This window comes from Cydia splendana, chromosome 14 (assembly GCF_910591565.1).
Source record: "Cydia splendana chromosome 14, ilCydSple1.2, whole genome shotgun sequence".
Taxonomy (NCBI): Eukaryota; Metazoa; Arthropoda; class Insecta; order Lepidoptera; family Tortricidae; genus Cydia; species Cydia splendana.
In genome coordinates this window covers 9,750,659-9,763,462 of record NC_085973.1, presented here as the reverse complement: position 1 = coordinate 9,763,462, position 12,804 = coordinate 9,750,659, and the positions used below count along the sequence as shown (strand labels likewise).

The window sequence follows — 12,804 nt, the reverse complement described above, 5'->3', positions numbered from 1 at the left end:
AATGAAGATGAAATGCTGAAAGGAGATTTAGCAAAACGAGCTACAGATGAGTCAGCTAGCGCCAATTTTATTCAGGAATAGTAGTTACACAACAAAGATACGCTACTCAGTATTGAAAACAGATAGAAAATCACGAGCACATGTAACTAAGTTTTATACTCCGAGTAACTTAGTGTTATATGTTTTTTATAACCGAGCACTTGAATTGAACGTTTACTGATTGATGAAATATTAAATTACAATACAGTAATAAAGACACCATATTTACCTCTACTTGGTGTATAGATTTCCGCATAATCATGAGTAGTATCACCATCCGTTGATGTGTTTGGCGTTGTTGGTAACACGACGAGATTCTCTACAGCCGCCTGAAAATAAAAAAAAACTCTAAATTTAAAAACTAACCATAACGGTACCTTTTCTTTCCCTTCGTGTAGATAAGCTTTAATATCCTGTTTTACTAGTGATAACATATTTGCAACGGCATGCCAATGTAAATAATGGCATTATAGCAATTCATTTGCATGCCATTCACATTCTAGTGCTTAGTTAAGACACCAGATTAGCTTGTAATAGCTAAGTGGTAGACAATAGACCATCCATATTGGAACATCCGTACCGTACTACTATTAAGCGAATGGAATGGTTATCTGAATTGAATAAAGTCTGAATACAACACCACATATGGCTTCTAAACGGTTATAGTAATGAATGCAATGACAACTTGACGCCTATTGGTCACATTGGGTATACCTAATCCCGGTGGGAAGTAGTAACTCTTTTGCTGACGCAATATTGGGTCAGTGGGAGACCGTTAATCCAAAGTGCAGTTCATGGAATCCACTCGAGGCGTGGCACTTGCACGAGGTGTATTGGTTGAGACGATGCGGCACTGTACTGCAGTGTACTAAAGTAATAAAACCGTTTAAAACCTCACTGCCAGATCATCGGCAAGTAGGCTGGCCGCCGTCCTTTCGTCTAAAGTACGGTTCATAGTGTTGACCACTGGCGGGGGCGTGGCACTGCGCCGGAGGTGCCGAATTGCCGATGGACTGGTTGCTAATTGCAGTGGTACCTACTAAAGAAACATACTTACTTACTTACTGCTGTGGCGTAACGACCCAAAGTCGATCTTGGTCTCCGATACCAAAGATTGCCATTCTACTCTGTCCAAATCCGAAGCCGTTTCTGTCCAGTCGACGGCGCCGAGTTCGCTAAGGTCTTTCTGCACTTCGTGCTCTCCAACGCTACCTAGGGCGTCCAGACGGCCTTCGGCCACTTGGTACTCCAGAGTACGCCCTCTAGACTGCGCGATCTTCCTCCATCCGGACTACGTGCCAGAGCCATCGGAGTCTAGCGGCTTTCGATCATTGGACTAAAGAACCATCAATAACAAAAATATTTTAAATAACTCACTGCCAGATCATCGGCAAGCAGGCTGGCCGCCGTCCGTTCGTCCAGTGTACGGTTCATGGTTGTGACCACAGGCGGTGGGGTGGCGCTGGCGTGAGGGGTGCCGATGGATTGGTTGCGACGGTGCCGCACGGGGGTGCTGTAGTGAGGCTCCGATGAGGTTAGAGGTAGCTGGAAGTATAGTAAATAATCAAAAAACAATAGAGTAAAATTACAGCAAAGATTTGTGGATTGTATAACATGTGTAAACCCTAAGAAAAAAAAACGTGCTCTTGTTTGACAGTTCAAGATTGCGCTGTACGGTACTGTGGTTATTTTCGCTTAAAATTAAGAGGAAATATAGTTATACATCAATATTATTTCAGCCTGAATCTCACAAGCAGTTTTATAATATTATTTATTATAATTTCACTTTTGTGACTTATACAAATTATTAATTTTTATTTTAAGTAAGAAACTTAGTGAAACTCAAGCTTACAATTACGACTGTGTTTTACAACAGGTTACAGATGTTCTTTTCACCGTGCAATACTAATTGTGCTAGAAAATTAAAAGAAACACGTAACACCTGAGAAAGAAGTAACAAGTAGGAGTGCAAAAAAAAAAACCTAAACTCACATGTATGTACAAGACAATATACTCTAGATTTGTCATTGTGGGTAGTTTCAACTAGTTTAAATTGCCACGAACTTTTGAACTCTTCCAGCAATGAAATAGAGTTGATTATTGTGCAAGGTTTCCTTGCTCGTCTACAGGGCGTCCCACGGCTATGCCACATGGAGGGAAAGTACCTTGAATATTGTAGATGGAACATTTTACTGAAAGAAGACATTATTTTAATTTAAAAAATAATTTAAACTGCATTCATAGATTTTTAAAAATTTAAAATGATAATGTCAGTTGTATGTCCTTACCGGCAATGTTAGCTTTTCATTTTCTGAACAAAATTTCACATCAAATGTTAAAATTCATGGTTTTCCTTTAATTTCTGACACTATGTTATTTAGCAAAAAATAATCCTTATGATGAAGCCTTTCGATCGGTATGATAAAGCTACAGGATATTTTTTTTTCTCGTTCTTATTATTCTGTTAAATTAAGATAATGTCTTCTTTCAGTAAAATGTTCCATCTACAATATTCAAGGTACTTCCCCTCCATGTGGCATAGCCGTGGGACGCCCTGTATATTCGACTTTACATTGCTGTAAGTTTGCAAACAAGCATTAAGAGCCCATCACAGCAGTGCACACTAGCGCCACTGCTAAATAATCGTGATTATTTAAAATTAACGAAAAATATTTAAAAAAGGAGGCCGCTACGTACTGTATTGTGTAAATGTGTATTTAAGTACCTTTTAAATACATTAAACTAGTTTTTATGTTGCTGGATTCGTCAATCTATGCGTCCAAAGTTAAAACGGCCGTTTTTGTTTTGAGTTCCTAGATCGACGAATCCAGCAACATAAAAACTAGTTTGATGTATTCAAAAGGTATTTAAGTACACAATACAGTACGTGGGGCCTCCTTTTTTAAATACCTGTCGTTAAATTTAAATAATCACGATTATTTAGCAGTGGCGCTAGTCTGCACGTTGATGGGCTCTTAAAATATATCACTTGACTTGTCTATAACGGTATTACAATAAAAGTATTAGACAGCTAAATGCTTAAAAATAAATGTAGGGCATATACAATAAGATTTACCTACAGTGCATAGATAGAACATTGGGAAAAAAGGTAAGAACATTAAATATATTTCTCAAGTGAACCAGACTAAAGTGCATTAAAATATTGAATATTATCTAAGACATTTCTAAATACGAGTAGGTAAATAACAGTGCAAATAACAACCATTGTTTAATTAGTATGTGAAAGTTTAGGTATGAGAAAACACCCGAAATTCAAATAATATTTCTCAAATTAAAATCATACTGTTTAATATGCCGATGCTGCAAGGGTTATTTTCTCATAACTACCTTAAACATGGAACCATTGAGGTGGATCCAGATCTGTTAAACGCACCTCTAGTACGCCATTCGTTCATCCCTCGTGCACAGTACGTGCGTACTAGGTAATGCGAACAGTAATTGAGCCTTCTACAAACGACGCAATTGCTGCATGTTCCCCAAATCTGGATATACCTTAAGAAAATCAGAGCACAACAAAGAGACAGACAGCCAACTACGGACTACCTGTGGCCCCTCGAGGCTCTCTGATCTCCGCCTATTGGCAGCTATTAGGCTGGATGTGGCTCGGGGTGAGCCTTCTTCAGTCCTGACCTCGAGGGACAGACTCGCTCGAGTTGGGAGGAACTGGGGGTTAAGGGAATAATGCTAGAGAATATTACTAGGCTGATGAAATATTACTTAGTAAAATAATTATGGTTTCAAACACCTTTGTTGTCATAAAATGTTACTGGTTTTTAGCAGTCCAATTTTTTTAAAGTTAATGTACGTAATTTATGTCTGAAATATATATTATATCTATTTTATTATTCTTATTGGCTTATGTATTTATTATTTCAATTTAATTTAAAGTATTTTAGATTTTGAAATGTTACAGTAATTGCAAATGCTCAAAGTAAAAAAATCTATAGTTAGTACATTACATCTGGGAGATCTGGGGACTTTTTAATCAATTGAATGCAGCAATCAGCAAAATGAATGTTGAAATGACCAAGTGCTGACTTCGATAAGAAATTTTGAGAACAGCATCTCCAGAGCCAATGTCGAAGAACTATCGACTTATAAGTACATAACATACAGCTGTCTCTGTATAAGAGTTCTTCAGAAACAAAACAAGAAAGGGCACTTACCGCACGGCTGCCCTGCGTAGCAATATGATTCCTAAGCAGTTCCAGCTGTTGATTGCAGCGGTGGTTCTGCTCCCGGAGCAGCTGGTTCTGTTGCTCCAGCTCCTTCAGCTTGTTGGTGACCCACTCCTTGATGCGCGCCGCCTTCGCCTCCACCTGCTTCGCGTCTTGGAGCCGCAGCTGCTTCTGGAAGAGAGGAGATTTTGTCAATAAGTGTAAAATAATAATAGTAAACGACATTTATTAAAACCCAAGTCAAGTCAAGACAAGTCAGACGACGCAACTAAGCCACGCTGTTATGTCGTCGCCCAAATCTAATGTTTAATTTGTCTTTGGTTAGTATTTGTATTTTGTTTCCTTGTATTTACTTTTGTAGTTTCACAGTGCCTTGTGTTTTACTGTAATGCTGTGTCACTTATTTGAGTAATAAATAAATGTAAATGTAATAAAATAGCACATAATAATATATAATAATAATTTCAGCCTATATACGTCCCACTGCTGGGCACAAGCCTCCTCTCATGCGCGAGAGGGCTTGGGCTATAGTCCCCACGCTAGCCCAAATGCGGATTGGGGACTTCACATACACCTTTGAATTTCTTCGCAGATGTATGTAGGTTTCCTCACGATGTTTTCCTTCACCAAAAAGCTAGTGGCAAATATCAAATAATATTTCGTACATAAGTTCCGAAAAACTCATTGGTGCGAGCCAGGATTTGAACCCGCGACCTCCGGATCAAAAGTCGGACGTCATACCCACTCGGCCACCACCACTTGCTACACCGCAAAATAGCACATATAATACATAATAATTCCTACAACTAATTGAAACGGAAAGTGGCTCATCTAATCTGCGCCACAAGGCCTCGGGGCACAGCGGCCCTAAGGACTTCAAGCAACTAACGCTGTTATTCTGCCATTGCAATTGATTAATGAATATAGCTAGATTAAATCTAAATAAAGCATTGTACTTATTGTTGAAGATCCAATTAATTAAAATTAATAATAAAAGTAATTATAAGGCGTAGGGATGTGACGACCCCATCGCCCGCTGGTTTTACCAGTGCAATCAGTCAACGCAGGGCAGCTTGTGGCGAGCTGTTGGGGATTAGCGACCTCACATACCCGAGTGCTCCTGGGGAGTTCTGTTACCCGCAAGGAGGGTGGGTTGGACAGGATTCTCTGCCTCTGGCTTGCCTTAGCTGGCCGGCCAGAGTGGAGTCGTTAGAGCTATAAGCTCCAGGGGTGGAAGTGAAATATGCATAAGACGCGAGTTGGCACAGTGGCTGTTAACAGCCACTGGGTAGAAAACGGCGCACACCTCTCGACACCCCTGAGCCGCTCACACCGGTGTTGCCCTTGAGCCATCCTAGATGTCGCTTTTTGTGGGGGCCCATCTTGTGAGGGCGAGTCACCGTCTGCCGGAAATAAAATTGCATACCGTTTTATTAGGCAGGCGTCCGGTTTTTTAACCCCATAGCTCAGTACTTAGTCCATTGATTTCACCCAATAACCTAGTTCATTTTAGATACCATCAACTCTCAATAGCCCTTACACCCTGGCGGGTGCTGCCTCTGCGTGCGTCCCATGACACGGGTAAGGGCAGCATCCGCTCGGTGTACCCCTTACATCTCATTAAAGTGTCAAAAGGGCCTCTACGTGTTGGCTTCGGCTCCGCGCACGCCTCCCAAAGGTCCGGAACACCATTGTTCCGTGATGGGAAAGACATAAAAGTAATTAAACCACTGGATCTTACTTAATATGGTTTTTTATGGAAATCAGCGTAGTGGCAAAACTACTCCAACAAGAAAATCTATTAGATTTTACGATCAAGTCCAACTTTTTATAGCAATATAACAATATACAATAGAACTTATTTATATACTGATATTATAAATAAAAGCTATAAAACAAATACTCGAAGAGAAAACGTTAAAGTTTTCATCGCTCTACCTCCATATTTAATGAAAGCTCAAACACTAATAAAAAGAGCGTTTCTTTATGAATTGTGGACACAACTCGATGTTATACTCCTGCCACCCACGCGATGCACATTGGAGTAAATTTATTATACACATTTTCATTCATAAATTTACAGAAAACGAAACAATAAACATCGCTACAAAAGCTCCATTTTGACGTCACATCTGTCAGTGTCTTGGTGACGTTTAATGCGTTTAGGTAGCTTTTTTATTTATCGGCTATCACTGCGTTTTGTTATTGCGTTTTGTACCGGATATGACGATATATTTGATGCGTTCAAAAAATCATTATAAAGTTAGACCAAGAAAAGTCTGCAGTTTTCTTGGTCTAACTCTGATAAAGTTAGACCAACAAAAGTCTGCAGCGATTTTGATAGCCCACGCAGTGCGCGTGTTATTTTTACGTCATAATTTCATAGAAGATTGACGTTTAAAATAACACTTGCACTGCGTATGCTGCTAAAATCATTGCAGACTTTTCTTGGTTGTACTCTATAAGATATTTATGAAACAAAGTACCTACAACCGTGCGCTATTTTAATGTACTTTACCTGTTCCTCGAGCTGTCCTTCGAGTCGAGTGATGGCTTTGGGCGGTCCGTCAGCACCCGCCGGCCACTCGCAAAGCCGCTGCTCCATGGCGCGGACCTGAAACAAGTAAAATAGCATTTTTATTGTCATGCTTTATACTCTTTATAGGTAAGTACTTGCCGTGCCGAATAGGATCTCAACGGCGCAAAGAAAATCAAGGGTTTAAACATATTAGTTACCATTTATTATAATTATTTAAGTACCTAGTTTCTTTACAGCAAAGGGTTATGTCGAAACCATAACTGCGTTGCGCCAGCTCACTTCGTGGTTTGTTATTGCGTGGCGTCAGTGCGTCACTTTCGAGGAAAAAGATATCACCGACTGTACAAATACTATCAAAAAACATTCTCAAACTCAAATGAGTTCATTTGAACCGAATCCAATTCGATCGTAGAAGAAGGGGTACCACAGCTCAATAAATTGGCCCTGGAGATTGTGCAATGTAATAAGACCTTTTTGAACTATTCCGCATTGCAACATCAACATAGGTAGTTGAAACGATATTTAGACACTGCGACCTGCGACACATTTCATACCTACCTAGATTAACCGCAACCTGCTATAGGATTACTGTGGCGTACCTAAAACTATGCAATTGCAACGTGAGATAACGGTACGGAGTAAGTCTTTCAGATACTTTGTATGTATTGTATGTATGTAAAGTAGGTAATAAATACGTAGAGCACTTCAACACGAAACCAGGTGCTATTCCTATTCATAGAAAGCTACTTTGTTAAGCTTTCATTAAAATGTATACAAACAAAATCCTCTGGTTATTGGAGTTGAGCTTCAAACAAATGAAATAAACCCTAAATAAATTACCATTTTGGGTCATTTAGATGCAAATTACCGTCTCATGGTGAAAACAGTGCATGCGGGGGTACGTGGCGGATGGATTAATCAATCGTGAGGGATTAAAGTAAAGCCCCGAATTGAAACACCCGAGCTGCACTGTATAGGATTAACACAGTATCGCGTATCATGTTGTACGGGTATGTTACACGTTTAATTGTTACTTTATTTGGGTTGCTGAAGAATTAGGAGGATTTCAAAGGGGTTCTTGATTACCTAAAGCTCTGAAGCCTTTTTATCGAAGATAGTGAGGAGACGCCGTAAATAAGATCGTATCTAAACGTAGTTTACTAAGTTGTATGGCTTATTATTAATTATTATTGACTGCGCTACGTGAGAGCTATGCCAGCGTTGCAAAGGTCTAAAAGAGATAAAGTTCCATAAAACATACCTAATGTCCCCTCTATAATTAGAAGGAGTAACCTGTTTTAAATGTATTTACTGCCTAATCCTTAGCGGCCAATTCATTTTGTTCCAAGTTTATACTTTGTAGTAAAGTAAACATAAAAACCATACTTTAGAAACTATTGGTATGCCAAAAAGTTCGAACTGAAACTTTGTCATAAAAACTTAACCCATTAGGATTCGGAGCATAGGAACAGTTACAAACTTTGAAAAATAGTTCTTCTAACAAACCCCGCATATTAAGCACTTATGAAAACTTTGTGTTTTGTATATATAGTTGTTTCGAGGACCTTATGGAAATTATAACTGATTTATTTGACTGTTGGAGAGCCGGGTAAGGTCTGATCCTTTAAAATAACTTTCTAATAATAATAAAGTTGATACCGTGAGATTTTAGATGTAGATACATACACTACCTACAGCACAGATCACAATAGCTGATCCTACAATACAAACATTGATCTGTGTTTAGGTCTCCTCTTCAGGCATTTTTTTCTGTACTTATAGGAAACCACTTTTTTAGTTTCACTGCATTCAACAGAACCTCTGTAGAAAACAAGCGGCACAAACCCACACACTGGAACCCCATAAACAAAAACCCATAAATCCGCAACGCGACTCTGCATGGGACAGCCATATAACACAAGATATCACATAACACCATAAACCCCACGTCTAAGGCGTTAGCTGGCCACGTATTACCACTGGTTTCGCAAGCTCTCATCAGATGATGCTGATGATGATGATTGTAATATCCGTAACAATTGTGCACAAATATTGGTTGTCCTGAACTTCGGATTCGCTTGCACTCGTAATGTGATTGGAACGATATCACTGCAAACGATCAGCTTCGACAGCTTCACTCCTCAATTTCGTCTGAATCATCGACAAGCCGAAATATACTTACATGCCAGTAATATAGTACTTCGCAAAATATTTCAGTTGGCACATTTCGGATGTGGACGCCAAAGGATTGTACCTGTTAATCTTTATTATATATTTTTAAAACGAAAGGATAAAAGTGGACAGGCGCATTCGTTACGCTATCGGTCATGTTGTTTTTGTCATAAACTAATACATAATAGTACCTATGCAGCATCATGTTATTTTTAGCCACTATTTTACAGCGCCCCAATAGTGCTTATATATCATGCGCATTTTTTTTCAAATAGCCGTATACCCGTCTTTTTATCTATTACCCGTTTTTTCACGTGTGTTAAATGTAACACACGTGGCTTAATAGATTTGAAAAATCTAACTTGCCGATCTAATACAATAGTGCAAGCGGTTTATTTTGACTTGCAGATACTGTAGCCCGAAGGCACTTGAGAAGAAATATTGGCTGTAGCTCTTTGGCAGGTTTACAGGCAATCTTTACACAAGTACCTGTTTCCTCGAGCGTGGGTATAAAACACGTGGACTGATTTAACGACCTAGTAAAGTCAGGGCAATGACCTGTGCAAATAAAAACTTGTTTGCACATAAACTATGACTACAGCAACGACGTAACTAAGAGGATTTTGTTAACCTAACGAGACAATAACATTGTCATAAACATGAAAGCGCTTTAAAAAGACACCGTAGGGAAAAATTCAAGTTTTTATTGAGCCCGGAATTGCCTCGCCGTGCCACCATTTTGGTCGGGCAATGCTGGTTTCGTGCGATAAGCGGAAACGTTCTTTTTCCAAATCCTAGTTTCATAATCCCTGTTGCTAAAATAAAACAGATAGACCGCGGGCCAGTAACAGTAAGAAGTAAATTTTAAGCTTAACCACAAAATTAGTTGTGTCATGACCAAACATAATATGAGCCATTTAAGAACAAAGGAAGGATAGCCCAGGAATAGCACACATTAATCACATAAGCCGTAATTTGCCTGACTCATGGTACGAACTACGAGGGGACGCCACTAATATCGAGAGTATTCCAGAACTTTCTAAATCCGGTAATGCTTAGGACAAGGAAAATAAACTACAACTCGTGCTCGCAGAAAGAAAAACGAATAAACTGAACTCATCAAAAGTTGAGCACATCACAAACATAAGGGGCTTATGGGGTGACATACGAGGTTAGATTGAGTACTGCGTTAGATTGAGTTCATTTACAGGAAGAGTTTGATCTACACAAACTTATGTACAAAAGCCCACACTGTGTGTTCTACTCGATTAATCCAACCAATACCTAACATTGTTTTTCATATTTTTTGTCTTATCCCATGCTGAGATGGTCACTTTACGGTCCGAAGGATCAATATTGTACAGACAGCATCAGCAACTTTTGGCGCGTTGTTTCATCCGCCACTTTTGATGCTGACTGTACCTAATAGAATAATGTGACAAATAACTATATAGTTATTCCTATGGACACGTTTATAGCGCTATTTTCTTTCACCAAACTAAGCTTGCGTATCATATTTGCCTAACAGAAAATCAACAAGAGCTTTCATTTAGCTCCCATTCATAAATTGCATTTGCACTCAGCGGTCAAGTGTAAATAGCGTGTAGGAGGAACATACGAGCTCGTTCATTGCTAAGCCTTCTCTAATTAAACCGTCGACAGCGACGAATTGTTCCATAACAAACTTCCTTGTTTATATACTACAACATCGCAGTTAATTTCAATTTAACTAATGCTTACCGGAGAAGGAAGCAATAAAGATACGAAAATAGTGAGACGGAATGTTTATTTTTATACAATTTTATCTCAACGCTTGTGGAAGTATTTCCGAATTGAGAGTTAATATTTAGTGAAAACACTGAAAACGATGATTCGCTTCGTTAATTTGAGTTTTCAAAATAACTCATTACTGAACAACGCATCCGTAAGCGTCGGCGTGACACCGGATGCCGGATGTGAGGTCGCAAAGCTTTATTTATTACTGGTTTAATATTGCAGAAAATATAATATATCTTAATAAATTTTGTCATTTCCCAGGGTGGTAAATATTAAATATGTTAATATTTTCGAGCATTTCACAAACTATAATACCTACCCTGTTTCTCTGCAGGCATAGAGTTTTGTAATCGAGTAGCGTTAAGTAATAGTTACCCCCACATAAAATTCTTTTCTCCACATGTCAAGAGTTGCCGACATTTAGTAATTCAAATACGAACTCTGACTAGACACTAAGCTTTTGTATTAAAATCGTTACCATACACACATCCTGCTAATTTATTTTAACCTTACACGGTCCAGTTTGCAAGCAACTTTTGATGTCCAAATCCAGACTCTTCTTGTCTAAGTAATTCTTTTGTAACCCGTTGAATGGCTACTTAAAAGCGAGTCACTACGAGAGCCCTCAACGGTTTGTTTCTCTCGCCTTAACGCAATCAATCTAAATGTTTACAAGCGACGCGTTCCATTTGGCGCTGGAAATAGATCAAAGTGACGAGGCCCAATCGGAAGCATTCTTTAACAGCACTGTCGATTATGGAGTTAACTAAATGGAACGCGATTAAAAAGATGGACATTGGGATTGGTTCGGATACAAAATCTCTCTCATGGCAGGTTTAGTTATTATTGTACATAAACTTAAAGATATTTGTGTTATTTTTTATTTTATTCCGTACATGCGCAAAACTATATAGTGAAAAGAGGTGTCATACCTACACAATATATGTCGCTTGCAGACAAAGACACCACCAAACTTAATCAGGCTAACTCACGATTGCTATAAAGATAAAAAAGTATTTGTTCTTGTCGTTGAACAAACGGATTCCGTTTTAGCGTGTTCTTAGATTTTTCGAAACAAACATCAAATTATAAATAAATCATGCCATGAGAATCATGAGTAGGTATCAAAAGTAAGTCGATTGGATTATTGAGAGCCTGTTGTATCCCACTGCTGGGCAAGGGCCCCGTTTTTTCCATTCCTCCCGGTTTTGAGCAGTTTTTGGCCATTCTTTTAAAAAGGAGTCTAGCTCGTCTCGCCATCGCCGTCGTGGTCTGCCAAATCCTCGTTTTGAGCTGGGCTGCCACTCTGGCTCACAGATCATTCGGAATACGACAGTCGACAGACATGGTCAGCCAAGGCCCACTTCAGCTTAGACGCTTTCCGAGCTATATCGATAACTTGTGTTCTGGAGCGTCGATTGGATAAATCAGATAAATGGATAAGATACTTCAATGATCTAAGTAGATATAATCAATCCTTATTTGTCAATCTTAACCGCCTGGAACCGGCGACCCGCTCCATTTGGCGCCAAAAACGGATCACAGCACGCACGCGAGACATCCGGACTGTGCGGTATTCTGAATTTTTAAATTTCGAAGTTAGTTTGGAAATTTTGAGAGCAATTTTTCTGTATTATTTTTCGACGCGTGTTCGAGGGCACGTGTTCATACCAAGTTTATTCGAACATTTTTTCGGGCGTTTTTCAAAGAGGTCATTCTCCATTGTTGTGTCCTGTCCTACCTACCTTTGTCGAGTGTGTGTTACGTAAAGAAAAGCACTTTGTCGAAAATAAGTCTCTCTAGTGTACGTTTTCAAAAATGTATATACCTACTTTACGCACGATCAACCTACCTTAGTATTCTGAGATCCTGACACGTGCCATTTCAATACTTTTCATTACTTTTCGTAATTGACCGGAGCGTAGCGAAGGTCTACGTTTCGACTGGAGCATTTTGCTTTTGTATGTCCGGATGTTCTCCTCTACAGGTCGCAATTCTTAACCGAATCTCGTGAAATTTTGTGACTGGATTCTATGTCTAAATATTTTTTTTTTGTCCGTCCGGTTTTTTGAATTTTTT

General features: G+C 39.1%; 1 protein-coding gene across 1 annotated transcript in view; it reads right to left on the bottom strand.

Annotated features, from left to right (window-relative positions):
• LOC134796794 (uncharacterized protein CG43867) overlaps positions 1 to 12,804 on the bottom strand; it is a 437,477-nt gene that overhangs the window by 21,311 nt on the left and 403,362 nt on the right. The window contains exons 6-10 of the mRNA XM_063769015.1: positions 6,757 to 6,852; positions 4,227 to 4,409; positions 3,604 to 3,723; positions 1,417 to 1,584; positions 269 to 368 (exon numbers count right to left, since the gene is read on the bottom strand). Of these exons, the coding sequence (XP_063625085.1) occupies positions 269 to 368; positions 1,417 to 1,584; positions 3,604 to 3,723; positions 4,227 to 4,409; positions 6,757 to 6,852 (667 nt within the window). The remainder of the gene's footprint in view (positions 1 to 268; positions 369 to 1,416; positions 1,585 to 3,603; positions 3,724 to 4,226; positions 4,410 to 6,756; positions 6,853 to 12,804) is intronic.